Here is a 15,946-nt window from a genome sequence, read left to right as displayed (position 1 = left end):
TGTTTTAAAGCCAAAGCTTGCAGGTCAAGTTAAAAAGACTCAGACAAGGGCATTGACACATGGTGTGATTTTTTACCTCTCTAAGGGGCTAATGCTACCTACCTTCTCTTGATAGATATCATTTTATATAAGCAAGAAGGGAATCAATTATCTTTTTTTGGGGGGGGGGATCAATTATCTTTAAGTAATAGACTTTAATCCTTGGAAACTCCTCCAAATTTCCTCCAGTTGCTGTCATGAAAACAGCTCTCATAGATTCAGTCACTGGCTCAATGGTACAATTGGATGAAGACTATTAACCTCATCCTTTCCTTTCCCATTCCTGTTTTTGATTATTCCTTGAACCATTTGAGCAGTTCTTTATGATATGTATGAGTGCTAAGTTGAGAAGGGATGGGAGCCTGCTAGGAGACAGCAGTGAAAATCTTTTTTTGCTATTAAAAAATACTTGCTGAAGAGTCACTGCTCTTCTCTGCCTCTTCATGCTGCCACAGAAGCAGTGATGCCAGATGCTACCACAGTCATTTTGTGACAAGGAGGGAAGCCAGACAAAGAAGGAAGTGACCCATGATTGCAGCAGAGAAAAAAGGTGGAAGGCCACTGAATTAATGAGTCCTAGAATTAGCCTATCTGTGGGCTCCTAGTAAAGAAATATAATCAATTGCTTTGCAATATGTTCACTTTTTTTTGGTTTCTGTCATTTGCAGCCAAAGCATCTTTAACGGTGGATAATTCAAAACTGTTACAGGATATGTTTTTCTACTTATATTTGTTCTAGCCTTGTCAGGTAAAGGCAGCCCTAGAAGATCCGGATTTGAGTGGCATCTGAGATAAGGAAGGAGGGTTGGAACAGGAAGATCAGATTACAAAGAACTGCAAATCTGTAAATAAGTGAAGTCCTTAAAGACAAAGATAGCTAAATGCTCAGTTATCAAACCAGATAGTAATAATAAAGCTAAAAATCAACCCATACTGGAGATTAACTTATTATTAAAGTCACCCATCTGACGCATAACTTACATTCCTATAATCTGCATGCTGGCTTCAGTTGTTTAAGCAACTCATTAAAATATTGACATTTCTTTCTTGTTTAGTTTCACCAAAGGAATTTATTACTCACTTTGAAGAAAAAATATTTGATCACAATAAACACTAAAACATCTGAGAGTTATGAAGTTCTGATAACTAAAAAAAAACACTCAATTATTGAAAAATAAAACTAAGATAGTGAAGAAATTGAAATGAATGGGATGGTCTTGTTGACCAACACATGGATAATAACTGTGAATTACTATATCAAATTAATTAATGTTAATCTCTTAAATCAGAGGTCAGCAAGTTTTTTCTGTAAAGGTCCAGACTGCAAATATTTTTGGCTTTGTGGGCCACATGGTCTCTGCCAAAACTATTCCACCCTGCTGTTGAAGCACTAAAGTAGCCTTAGACAATACAGAGACAAATGAGTATGCTGCGTTTTAATAAAACTTTATTTACAAAAACAGGCAGTGGGCTGCATTTGGCCTGTGGGCTGTAATTTGCCCTCTCCAATCTTGAATGAAGACCTCCTTAAACTACTTTCCCACGGCTTTCCACTTATAAAAATGTTAGAAACACCCACTGATTGAATTTTTAAATCATCTTGAGGGCTCAATTTCAAATTATCTAGAAAGCATGATGGATTAAAAAAAACACTCAGTATTTAATTTCAATTAATACTTATTTGCCTTTGTTTTGCCCAAAGGGAAACAAAGAAAAAAGCAAAACTGGAAGCTCCTATTCATATTTCAAGGATGGGACATTCTGGGTAATTATCAAGTTTACTTTTGGGCCATGATCCCAAAAGAGAGAATAGTGTAGTCTTGAAATGTTTGAAAGGTGCCAGAATATTTCAGAAAATGCAGTGACAAAAGTTTTGTTCAAGATGCCAAAGCCTTGTGCAGTAATAGCTGCTACTCCAACAAAAATATATCCATACATGTAAATGTAATCGGTAGGGACAAGAGCTCAGATAGAAACCTATATTGTCTGAGAACACGAAGGAAGCCATTTGTAAACATGAAGGCACAAAACATATGGTGTAAATAACCCCTGACTATTGTACTGACTTGCCTGCTTGGCAGCAGAACAGAATCACACAGCAGCACACACTCGAGAACTTGACGTGGTAAAAGCCCTGGGGTATAGAGGAGAGCATCCAAGAAGAAAATTTCAAAACAAAACAAAACAAACCTGCAGCAAAACTTCGCTGTCATTTTTGGGCTTTCCTGGAATAGGTAGATAAGGCAACTTATATCTGTCAGGGCCACCACAGGTCACTTGGAAAGGATGATATCCCCTGCTCTGTGTTTTAACACAGTTGATGTATCTGTGCTTTCTCTATCAACCGACTAAGAACTCCTGGAGGATATGGACTATTGTGGAGCTCAGGCTCTAGGGTGCTCGGGCTTCAGGAGTTGTGGTGCGCAGGCTTAGTTGTCCTGCAGCATGTGACATCTTCCCACACCAGGGATCGAACTCATGTCCCCTGCATTGGGGGTGGTAGATTCTTAACCATTGGACCACCAGGGAAGTCCCTGTGGATTATTTTTGACATGACATTATAGCTTCCATCAGAGGTTTCTACCTCTTCAGAACCTCATACTCAACATGGCGCCCTCCTTCAGGCTGTATGCCCAGCTTGGTACAGGAGAGGGAGCAGTGAAGCGGCACAGGAAGCCCCTGGGTGACACTCCACTGTTGGGCTCCAGGTAGAGAAGGCACTAGATGCTTAGGCCGAGGGTCTAGCCTCTTTCTGTGGCCCTAGGGAAAGTGCCCCATCCATCTTCAGTTCAGTTCAGTTCAGTTGCTCAGTCGTGTCTGACTCTCTGTGACCCCATGAACTGCAGCACGCCAGGCCTCCCTGTTCATCACCAACTCCCGGAGTTCACTCAAACTCACGTCCATCAAGTCGGTGATGCCATCCAGCCATCTCATCCTCTGTCATCCCCTTCTCCTCCTGCCCCCAATCCCTCCCAGCATCAGAGTCTTTTCCAATGAGTCAACTCTTCACATGAGGTGGCCAAAGTACTGGAGTTTCAGCTTTAGCATCAGTCCTTCCAAAGAACACCCAGGGCTGATCTCCTTCAGAATGGACTGGTTGGATGTCCTTGCAGTCCAAGGGACTCTCAAGAGTCTTCTCCAACACCACAGTTCAAAAGCATCAATCTTACCAAGGCCCTAAGGGCCACAGTAATGAACAAGTGAAAGTTTTCTATGCTGACATTTTTTTTGTTCTTTGTGATCATCTCTTCTCCATTCCATCTGCTTTCCAAGATTGTGTGTGGGTCATAACTTATTAATGAATCATGAAAATTTGGTAGCTCATAGAACGCAATAGAAGAGAACATTGTAGAGGTGTATCTCAGATAACGATAAGCATCATTTGGCTTGTGTGTTTGATGGGCTGAGATGTAAAATGTATTTCTCACTATAGATTTTGGACAAAAAGTTTGAAACCTTTTCCTCTAAGATAAACTTAAATCTGTGGGGCATGCTCAGCACAGGCTACAAACTGAACAGATTCCTTCTTTTAAGTGAAAGAGTATTGCAAATAGCTTTGATAGTAACCTCAGTAGGCAACGGGGGCCTTGGGAGTTGGTTTTTCAACAAAGGCATAGATTCTGTGGTTAAAGATTACTCTGCTGCTTTTTAGGTGCAGTGGGCAGAATCGGAGAGAAGTCTTGAATTGAAGAAAGCAGAGTCTATGGTTATAGTTAAAGTGAGACATAATGATGGGGTGACCCAGGATTGAGGATAGATACAAGACAAAGTGATATGGTGATGATATGATAATGATGATGATGATGAATGACTTTTCTTGAGAGTATAAAACGTTAGGTGATGTTTTCAGCTCATCATGGTTATTACTTTGCTCAAATATCCTGTCAACCCTGTGGGACCATCAATCAAATTTGGAAACTGGGCATGGGGTGAAGCAATAGGGAAGCACTGCCATTTCAAGATCATTACTGAGGATCCTGTGGAACACAAGAGAAAGATGGTTGGTGGTCTTTAGAGAGAAAGGGAAGAGTGAAGGCAGGGGCTTACTTTCAAAGGTAAATATGCAGGTATGCATACATGCATTCATGCATTTCTCAAAGATTTTGCTGAGAGTCACTGGAGTATTGGGCAGTATAACCAGTGTTCCAGATTCAGAGACAAATAAGAAATAGCCTCACCCCACGGGAAATCACAACTCTCCAGGGAGATCACATCATTGGTGATTGTGAACACATAAAAGATGCGACCACCTCTACAGCTCATACACTAGAGACATTTGCTGAGGGTCTCTGAGCCCAGTGGCCTACATTATTTTCTGGTCACCCTACTTGGTGATTGTTTCCTATCAGCATTTTTACCTACACTGGAGTTTGGGGATCTGAAAGTAGGTTTCAACTTCATTTTTATTGGGTTGGCCAAAAATCGCGAATGAACTTTTTGGGCAACCCATAGTTACACAGAAAGCTCTGATAAACCGGTCTAGCATTTCACCTCTCCAAGTGGACAACGGCAGCAGGGATAATGCAGAAATTGGACAGTTATAGTTTCTGTCTAGGGTTGTTACATAAACACCCAAGATCAATTGCCTTGTCCACCAGGTTGCCCTTATTTTTTAAAATCAACATTCAAATCACAAACCAAAGATAGCTGCAGTGTTAACCAACCAAGAATGTCATTCTCTTGATTTCACTGAGTTGTTTACTTGGGTTTTACACAGCCTGAGGGACAATGGTGAGGGACCATTTTATAAGGAAGCCATATAACTGAGCAATTTCGAGGCATCAGGCTTCTCTTTTCTTAGACTATTGTCCACATTTTCTTAAACCATCAGCTATTCCTCATTCCATGACACTGTTTTCAAAACATGTAAACAAAGCCTTTCTCAATTTTGATACCAGAAATTAAGTGAAGAAAAAAACAGCACTGAAGAAAACTTGAGTATGTATTTCTCTCTTGTGAAACTATTCAGCTTTAAATATTTAGCTTCCATTATAATGAGGTTAAGCCATATCGCCTACACTAACCTGCTTTACATACTGGGCATCAACTAGTCACTTCCTTTCATTTTACCTTAGACCAGAGGTCAGCAATTTTGCTTTCCTGTGAAAGACCGGATAGTAAAAGTTTGAGACTCTGTGAGGCATAAGGACTCACAACTATTCAACTCTCCCACTGATGCTGAAAAGCAGCCATAGACAATACGTAAATGAATAAGCATAGCTGTGTGCCAATAAGATTGTATTTACAAAAACAGATGGTGAGCTGAGTTTGGCCAGTGGGTGTCAGTTCACTAACCCCTGTCTTAGACCATTTGTATTAAAATGCTATCCAAATAATATTAATTGAACCTGATACATAAACACAACTCAGTTGATGTGCTCTGAATAAATGAAAAGTTCGTGAAAACCATTGTTGCTGTTGTTGTTTTTTAGTTGCTCAGTCATGTCCCACTCTTTTGCAACCCCATGGACTGTAGCCTGCCAGGCTCCTCTGTCCATGGGAGTTCCCAGGCAAGAATACTGGAGTGGATAGCCATTTCCTCCTACAGGGGTTCTTCCTGACCCAGGGATTGAACCTGCATCTCCTGAGTCTCCTGCATTGGCAGGCAGATTCTTTAGCACTGAGCCATCAGGGAAGCCCGTGAAGGCCATGAGGTGTTTAATTTCTCGATCATGATCTCCGCATTTGTTTCCTGGATCAGCTGTTAAACTATCCATAGACTATAGACAGTCTGATTCAAGAGCCTATGCCAAGAGCAGCCTTTGACCAGGCAGAAACATTCCATGGTTGCCTCTATGGGGCAATCTCAAGCTTACAGGAAAACGCAATTGATAGATACGATCCCTCCCACTGAAAGACATCCTTATTTCTACACTAGATTCTCTATAGCATCTTCAAAATTTCCTCACTGAAATGGCTGGAAGAAGCACAAGCTGGAATCAAGATTGCCGGGAGAAATATCAATAACCTCAGACATGCAGATGACACCACCCTTATGGCAGAAAGTGAAGAGGAACTCAAAAGCCTCTTGATGAAAGTGAAAGAGGAGAGTGAAAAAGTTGGCTTAAAGCTCAACATTTAGAAAACTAAGATCATGGCATCCGGTCCCATCACTTCATGGGAAATAGATAGGGAAACAGTGGAAACAGTGTCAGAATTTATTTTGGGGGGCTCCAAAATCACTGCAGATGGTGACTGCAGCCATGAAATTAAAAGACACTTACTCCTTGGAAGCAAAGTTATGTCCAACCTAGACAGCATATTCAAAAGCAGAGACATTACTTTGCCAACAAAGGTCCGTCTAGTCATGGCTATGGTTTTTCCAGTAGTCATGTATGGGTGTGAGAGTTGGACTGTGAAGAAGGCTGAGCGCCGAAGAATTGATGCTTTTGAACTGTGGTGTTAGAGAAGACTCTTGAGAGTCCCATGGAGTGCAAGGAGATCCAACCAGTCCATTCTAAAGATCAGTCCTGGGTGTTCTTTGGAAGGAATGATGCTAAAGCTGAAACTGCAGTACTTTGGCCACCTCATGCGAAGAGTTGACTCACTGGAAAAGACTCTGATGCAGGGAGGGATTGGGGGCAGGAGGAGAAGGGGACGACAGAGGATGAGATGGCTGGTTGGCATCACCGACTCGATGAATGTGAGTTTGATTGAACTCCGGGAGTTGGTGATGGACAGGGAGGCCTGGTGTGCTGCGATTCATGGGGTCGCAAAGAGTCGGATGTGACTGAGCAACTGAACCGCACCGAAGTCTAGATGGGAGTAACAAATTAAACTCATCAGTCATCTTATAAGGTTTATGTAAATCTTACTCATTTTTATTGTGTGTGTCTCCTGGCTAAATAGATACAGAGGAGGGAGGAGTCACAAGATTGGAGAATCCTAGGTTCCTGCATGACTGTGTGGAGGACAGTCCACTCTCCTGATTGTTATGGCCAAGCTGCATTAGATAGTGCCTGAAAGACACTTTTATACTATTAAGGTACTAAGTGGTTAGCCTATCTTGACTAATATATAAATAGCCTATCTTGACAAGTATATATCTGTGAGATGTATTTGTAGAAGTAGCTTTATTGGGCCATTTCAAAGTTGCATGCATGCTAAGTCCCTTCAGTCATATCTGGTTCTGTGCGACCTATGGACTCTAGCCTGCCAGGCTTCTCTGTCCATAGGATTCTCCAGGCAAGAATACTGGAATGGATTGCCATGCCCTTCTCCAGGGGATCTTCCTGACCCAGGGATCGAACCCGTGACTTTTAGGTCTCCTGCATTGGCAGGCAGGTTCTTTACCATTAGCGCCACCTGGGAAGCCCAATGTTGTCAAATTGCCTTGAAAGCTGCTGCAACAACTATATTCCTATCAACAGTATATGAGAGTCTGTTTTCTGAGAAAATATACTATCCAACTTTTGGAGTCATTCCAATCTAAGAGGAAAAAATAATCTCCCTGTTGTTGAGCTTGCATTTCCTGAATGAATATGAGGGTGAGAGCACCTTTACAGATATTTATAACTCATTTTAATTTCTTTTCCTGTGAGATGCCTATAATTTGTCCACATTTTAATTATTTTCTTTCTCATATTAATTTGTAATAAAGGTCTGTATCCTGGAGAAGTTAGCCTTTAGTTTTTCAAATGTGTTATACATTTCTATTTATTTATTTATTTACTTTTTTGCCCCACAGATGATTCTATTCTTTTTTAAATGTAGTGAAACAGGTCACTCTATGTTTTCTGTGTAGTGACTTTCTCCACGTAAAAATATATTAATATCTAGCTGTTTTGTTTTAGTGCATTCATAGTTTCATTTTTTAAATCTTCAAATCTTTCTTCCACATCAATTTATTTTGATATAAGGAGCAAGGTCAGAATCTCAATTTTTCTTCTCAATGGTAGTCTCATTGTCAGAAATACAATAATAATCCATCATTTCCCCCTGATAGGAAATGCAATGTTTATGTCATAAGTTCTCATATTTATTTTAGCTCAGTTCTGAACTCTATTATCTTCCATTGATCTGCCTATTGTGAAGCAGTACAATATTCTTTTAATTGCTTTAGTTTTATAACATTTAATAAATGGCTAGGGATAATTTCTCTTTGACCTCTTTTTCAGATTTTCCCCCGTCTACTAACTTTCATATAATTATTTGCCAAGATGATGTTTAGATCAATTTAGTGATATTACAAAAATTAATTCTTTCAGTATGTTTTCTGGAACCATGCCCAGTTTATAGATAATTTAGGACATAATTTATATCTTTATATAATTGATTCTTCTTACTTAAGAAAAATATGTCTTTTACATTGATTTCTAACTTCTCTTCTTATTCAGCTTAGATCCCAAGGTCTGAGACTGTAATCACTCTCTTGTATACTGTATTAATACAGCTGCTGTAACAAACAACCACAAACTTAGTGGCTAAAATGACTTAAATTTATTATTGACATTTCTGGAGACCAGAAGTCTGAAATGAGTCTCACTGGGCTAAAAGCAAGGTATCAGCAGGGTTGCATTCCGTCCTAGAGGCTCTAGTGAGAATCTGTTTCCTTGCCTTTCTTTAGTTTCTAGAGGCTGCCTGCATTCTTCGACTTGTGGCCCTTTCCTCTATCATCAAAGCTAGCAGCAATGCATCTCTCTGACTCTTCCTCCAAAGTCATATCTCTTTTTGACTACAGCTAGGAAAGTTTCTCTGCTTCTTAGTACTCATATGATTAGTTTTAATCCCCCCCAGATAATCCAGAATAATCTTGCTGTCTTAAAGACCCGAGTTGGTCACATCTGCAAAGTTGATTTAGACATGTTAAGGAAATAGCCAAAGATTCCAGGCCATCTTTAAGGGGTCTAGATTTCTTCTTACCACAGATTTCTCAACTGCCATGTCCCTCCCTACCAAGACTGAACTCAACTAGAAAATCCTAACTCCACTGTTAGGAGAAGGGGGCAACAGAGGATAAGATGGTTGGATGGCATCACTGACTCAATGGACATGAATTTGAGCAATCTCCGGGAGATAATGAAGGACAGGGAAGCCTGGCTTGCTACAGTCCATGGGGTCACAAAGAGCTACTGAACAACAACAACAAAGCTGCCCAGATGTTTATTCTGCAATTTAAATTCCCAGCTTCTAACCTTGAATAGACCTTTTGGGCTGCCCCGTAATTCTGCAACATTGCTGGTCCATTCACTTCCCGCTTTTCCATTCTTTTCCTCTTTCCTCAAACCTCCAGGACCTCCTTCTTATCCCCACTCCTAACAGATGAAATCGTTTATTTTGCTGAGAGAGGAGAGGCAATCTGGAGTGAAATTCCACATGCTTTCCCATCATCTAATCTGCCTGCATCTGTACCCATATAACCCATGTCCACCTGCTACTAAACCCCAGGAGGAGCTCAAACTCTCTACCTGTGGCTTTGGATCCCACCACTGCAGTCCACTCTAGGAAATAACTCCAGTAATTTCCTAACCCTCAACCTTCAGTTCTTCCCTCTCTATGGTGAATCCCAGCAGCTGATGAATACATTATATTATCATTCATCTGCGCTATGGAAGCACCAGTCTCATAGAGGAAGACAGTCCTCCAAACATACACATAAATAAATTTCTATAGTCATTCCAGGGGCTTCCCAGGTGGCACAGTAGTAAAGAACCTGCCTGCCAGTGTAGGAGATGCAGGAGATGTGGGCTTTATCCCTGGGTCTGGAAGATCCCCTGGAGAAGGAATTGGCAACCCACTCCAGTATTCTTGCCTGGAAAATCCCCATGGACAGAGGAGCCTGGTGGGCTATAGTCCATGGGGTCACAAAGAGTTGGACATGACTGAGTGATTGAGCATGCACACACAGTCATTCTAAGGTAACAAAGAGCAAAAATGTGAGCTTGAATATGTTTCCATTTTCATTATACCCACTATCTCAGTAGGCTTTATATCATTTGTTTAGGTTCTAGACCGTGGTATCTGTATTTATTTTCCTGAGTAAATTCATACAGTGACTCTGACTCTGTTTAGAACCTCCACTTAGGTTTTTGCATGGAACAAAAGTGGCCATCCTCAGCCCGAAGCTGCCATCATAGCACTCAGCACCAGCCATGCATTTGATCTTGGTAAATATTCAATGTCTATAATCATCTCACCCAAACACTAGTTTTAGAACTCTTGGGTGATATCTGTTTTTTCCCACCCAGCCACACAATTCCTTCTCTCTTTCATAAGTAAGAGATGATTTGTAAATCATTAGCTCCCATTTTGATAGAAAGTGTCAAAATAACTCCTGAAGCCCAAACATCTTTGAACATCTTGATAGAACAAATCTTTCTCTGAATGTACTAGGACTCACATAGTTGCAGAAATAAGCAATGGAGACAGAGCTTCTAGCAGATAAGTTATATAAAATTCTCTGTTTGTTAAAGGTTATTTATTTAATGGACTCTTTAAAAAGCAAGAACAAAGAGAAACATCAAATTCACTGGATTTGAAAACAAAATTACAAAGAATATTTGTTCCTTGATATCTCATCTGATATGTCTCAAATCTGGGTTTCACATAAGTTTTTAGAGTCATCATTTCCTTCACTATAAACTGGGCTTGCCAACATTTCTATTAAAATTTTTTCTTAGGAACTGAAAGATCATCTGTTCTCGTAAAACAGAAACAGGGCTGTTGGACCCCACCTGGGCCATCTTGTGAATTAATAGGGAAGCAAGGGCAGGTTTCGACTCCAACCTAAAACCAAACAAAGACAAGATGAGGCAGAATGAGATTATCCTAGGAAGAAGCAGCAACCCGGCCTGATGGCAATTAGTACTCATTTTTCACCAACTGCCAAAGGGATTTTCTTCTTACTTGAGGTGAGTATCTCTGTGTTACATTAGCATGAGAAGATACAACAAGGCTAGGAATTTCCTCCTGGGAGGAACTGGCTATGGTTGTGGTGTCAAGTAGAGTATGATGAAAAAGCCATAGGAGCCAGGCATCAGTCAGTGAAATGTGCCTGTCCTACCAGTCCCTTGGCCTAACCTGCCTCTGCCTTCTCCTGAACTCTTTCATGACCTTCAACAGAGTCCAAGATACCAGTTTAAAGAATAAAAGTGGCCCCTCTTGCCACTTCTGTTTAACATAGTATTGGAAGTCCTAGCCACAGCCATCAGGCAAGGAAAAGAAATGCATCCAAATTAGATGGGAATTAGTAAAACTACCACTATTTGCAGAGGACATGATATTTTGTATAGAAAACCCTAAAGTCTCCACCAAAATAGTATTATAACTAATCAATGAATTCAGTAGCAGCAGGATGCAAGAATAACATACAGAAATTGGTTGCTTTTCTATACAGTAATAATGAACTATCAGAAAAAAGTAAAAAAAAAAAAATTCCATTTAAAATCACATCAAAAAGAATGAAATACTTGGGAATAAACTTAACCAAGGAGGTGAAAATCCTATACTCTGAAAACTATAAAAGACTGATGAAGAAAACTGAAAATAATACAAAGAAATAGAAAGATATCCCATGCTTTGGGACTGGAAGAATTAATATTATTAAAATGGCCATACTACCCAAAGCAGTCTACAGATTTAATGCAATCCCTATCAAAATACCCATGACACTTTCCACAGAACTAGAACAAATAATCCTAAAATTTGTATGGAACCACAAAAGACCTGGGATTGCCAAAGCAATCTTGAGAATAAAGAACAAAGTTGGAGATATCACCTTCCTAATCCTTAGACTACAGTAATCCAGTGTGTTACTGATACAAAATTAGACACATAGAGCCCAGAAATAAACTGACACACCTCTGGTCATTTAGTCTATGACAAAGAAGGCAAGAATATACAATGGAGAAAAGACAGTCTCTTGGATAAGTGGTGCTGGGAAAACTCAACAGCTGCATGTAAGAAAATGAGATTAGGACTTCCCTGGTGGTTCAGTGGTAAAGAATCTGCCTGCCAATGCAGACAGAGGACATGGGTTCCATCCCTAGTCTGGGAAGATTCTACATGCTGCAGGGCAACTAAGCCCACGCGCCACAACTATCGAGTCCGAGTTCTGGAGCCCGCAAACTGCAACTGAAGCCCACATGCTCTAGAGCCCATGCCCTGCAACAAGAGAAGCCACTGCAATGAGCAGCCCGTACGCCGCAACTAGAGAGTAGCCCCCAGTCACCACAACTAGAGAAAGCCCAAGGGCAGCAACAAAGACCCAGTGCAAGCAAAAATACATAAAACATAACAACTTTTAAAAAGAGCCAACGCAAAAAAAATGAGATTAGAATGCTTCCTCACGCCATATACAAACATAAACTCAAAATGTATTAAAGACCTAAATATAAGACTTGAAATCATAAAGCTCATAGGCAGAACACTCTTCTACATGTCGGAGCAATATTTTATTGGATCTATCTCCTAAGGCAGAAGAAATAAAAGCAAAAATAAACAAACCGGGTGTAATTAAACTTAATATTTTGTCCTTGAAAAATCAAAAAGATAACCTATGGGGACTTTCAGTGGTTAGGAATCCATGCTTCCAATGCAGGGGGCACAAGTTAGATCCCTGGTCAGGGAACTAAGATCCCACATGCCATGCAGTACAGAAGAAGAAGGAAAAAAAGACAACTTATGGAATGGGAGAAGATTTTTGCAATGTGACCAATAAGGGGTTGTATGTATCCAACATACAAAAACAGCTCATACAACTCAGCATTAAAGAAAACAAATAACCCAACTGAAAAACAGGCAGACGACCTGAATAGACATTTTTCCAAAAAGGGAAATGCAGATGGTCAAGAGGTCAGAATCACTAGCCATCAGAGAAATGCAAATCAAAATCACAATGAGATATCACCTCACATCTGCTAAATGGATATCATCACAAAGTCTACAAACAACAAATGTTGGCGAGGATGTGGAGAAAAGGGAATCCTTCAAAACTGTTTGTGTGAATGTAAACCAGTGCAGCCACTGTGGAAAATAATATGGAGGGTCCTCAGAAAACTAAAAGTAGAACTACCATATTATCCAGCAATTCCATTTGCGTATATATCTAGAAAAAAACACACATTCAAATTGTTTTGTTGCTAACTCATGTCCAACTCTTTGTGAACCCATGGACTGTAGCCTACCAAGCTCCTCAGTCCATGGGATTTCCCAGGCAAGAATACTGGAGTGGGTTGCCACTTCCTCCTCCAAGGGATCTTCCTGACCCAGGAATCAAACAAGCGTCTCCTACATTGGCAGGCAGATTCCTTACCACTGAACCAAGGTACATGTACCCCAGTGTTTCATGACAGAATTATTTACAATTGCCAAGGTATGGAAGCAACTGAAGTATTCACAACATATGAGTGGATAAAGAAGATGTGGTGTGTGTATATATATATATAAATATATGTGTGTGTATATATTTATATTTATATACACACACACAAAATAGAATATTACTCAGGCATAAAAAGAAAGAAATCCTGCCATTTGAAGCAATGTGGATGGACTTAGAGAATATTATGCTTAGTGAAATCAGTCAGACAAAGAAAGACAAATACTGAATGATATCACTCATATATGGAATGCAAAAAATAAACGAATGTATATAGCACAACAGAAATAGACTCATGGATGTAGAAAACAAACCAGTGATTACAAGTTTGGAATGGGAAGAGAGATGGGCAAGATTGGGATATGGGATTAAGAGGTACGACGTACTATGTATAAAACAGATAAGCATCTAGGATATATTGTACAGCACAAGGAACCATAACCATTATCTTATAATAACTTTGACTGGAGTATAGTCTGTAAAAATACTGAATCACTATGCTGTATACTTGAAACTAATATAACATTGTAGACCAACTATACTTCAATTTTTTAAGAAAAAGAATAAAAGTGGCCCTGAGAGTCATCATCCAATGAAAAATTCTGGGTGGTCAGTGTTTTTGTGCTGCTCTCTTTAGTCAACGAAACTGAACCTCCTACTAGAGAGGTGAATTACACAAGATCACCTGTGGAGGGGAAGTGATCAGACAAGTTCTCATATTCTAGTCTTCAGAGTCCTACTCTAGAACTGTTACCATTAGCCACAAATAAGCCCAGAAAATAGCCCCACCAGCTCTGTTGTTGGCGAAATGTAAGCACATGTGTTCATGTGTACATTCAGGTTGCCCAGTCTCTACACTTGGGCCCTTGGGACCTGACAATGCTTGCTGTGGGGAACTGTCCAGTGTATTATAGGATGTTCAGCATTCCTGGCTTCTAACCCCTCTAGGCTGTGAAAACTCAAAGTGGAACCAGACATTGCTAAATTCCACCTGGGGGTGGGAGAACCATCCTTGGTTGAGAACTACGTATCTATGTGTATGTGCATATGCATGATATGAATTATTTTATGAATAACTACTCACGAAGCATTCCCTCAACCCCTCAATAAAAGAAAACAAAGGAGAAGTTCTGCAGATACTGAAATCTGGCAGGCAATCTAGCTTTTATATGTAAGTTTTAGGCACAGCTTCCAATGTTCTTTTCATGTCAGGTTTACCCTATTTGTGTAGCATCACAACTTTTCACTCCACCTCAAATTACCTTTCTGTATATGCTAACACATTAAAAAGTGCCTTTATAGAAAATAGAAAACATTCAGAAATGTGGCTTTACAGATCAAAGGATTTCAAATATATGTTTCCCAGTTTTAGTAGAATCAGGATCTGTGTTTGTAAAAACATCAGACAACTAGGCCTGCACTGGCTTCAGTGCAGATGAACCCTAACAGAGAATGCTAGGTGGATAAAAATAAGTTAACATTGGTATAATAACTGATTCTGGGTTTGCATAAGGTCAAAAGACCTTGTGTTTAACTGGTTGCTAAACCATTCAACTGGTTATTTTGAAATCATATTGAGATAGACATGGTTTTTCTTCTCATCTTTTAAGGGACTTTTTTGAAAGTTCTTTTTAACTGGTTTTGCTGAAGCCATGTAGACTGTTGAGGTGCACGTGGCTTTCCCCTTTAATGCCCCGTCAATCTTCCTTTTAATAAACATATTAGTTGACATGTAAACTGTCCTATTGAACACATCTGTCAAACTGGATGCCCATGCCAGCCAATGACCCAGAAGCTGTAGCTTCCTTCCTGAGGCAGTGGTACGGCTGAGATGAATCTGCAGCTTGTAACTCTGGCAGAGCATTTGTGACTGGCAACATCCCCCACGGAATGGCAAAATGGGGCCTTACCTTTGGGAATGGTGATCTGACAGCTCAGGTCACAGTCCTGCTGCAGCTGATAAAAAGCCACTTCCTGTAGGCGGGCTCGCTCCAACTCTGAGAGGCTCTGGATGGGCACTGACCTCAGCCGCACACTGCGACCTGACATACTGTTCCAGGTGAAATCACCCTGCAGACCAAGGGGGAAAACATCAAGGGTCACACAGTGATCTGCGACTCACAGACCTCAGCCTCTCCCTCAATTGGTCACAATGTCAAGCAAACTTCATTTTTGTGTTCCAAAATCAGCTCTCAGTCCCTAAAATCCAACCCACTCTTAGTTAACTGTGGATTTTCTCAGTCAATTGCAAACATCCCAGTCTGGAGAATCTTCTAGGTCACCCGATCTCATAAAATGACACGAAGAAAACCATGTGGAAAGATACTTCAAGATACTTCTTCCTCTCTTTTATGGGAACACATGGAAACTTTTTCATTTTTATTTCTCAGTAACAGAAAAAACTACTGCTAATTGCCATCATGCAAAGGCTAACAGAGTTTTGCCAAGAGAATGCACTGGTAATATCAAACAGTCTCATCCAACAACACAAGAGAACTGTACACATGGACATCACCATATGGTCAATACCAACATCAGATGGATTATATTATTTGCAGCCAGAGATGGAACGGCTGTATATAGTCAGCA

At 40.3% G+C, this 15,946-nt stretch overlaps 1 protein-coding gene across 1 annotated transcript in view; it reads right to left on the bottom strand.

The window, feature by feature from the left end:
* The window catches only part of ARHGAP6 (Rho GTPase activating protein 6), a gene marked incomplete at its 5' end in the record, with an annotated part of 87,763 nt that extends 72,336 nt beyond the window's left edge, over window positions 1–15,427 (bottom strand). The window contains 1 exon segment of the mRNA NM_001191354.1: window positions 15,268–15,427. Coding sequence (NP_001178283.1) covers window positions 15,268–15,427 — 160 coding nt within the window.
* Window positions 15,428–15,946: the final 519 nt, after the last annotated feature.

Source organism: Bos taurus, unplaced genomic scaffold, assembly GCF_002263795.3.
Source record: "Bos taurus isolate L1 Dominette 01449 registration number 42190680 breed Hereford unplaced genomic scaffold, ARS-UCD2.0 contig_X_unplaced, whole genome shotgun sequence".
NCBI classification, from domain to species: domain Eukaryota; kingdom Metazoa; phylum Chordata; class Mammalia; order Artiodactyla; family Bovidae; genus Bos; species Bos taurus.
The sequence above is the reverse complement of the archived record's forward strand: the minus strand, read 5'-3'. Positions and strand labels throughout refer to the sequence as shown.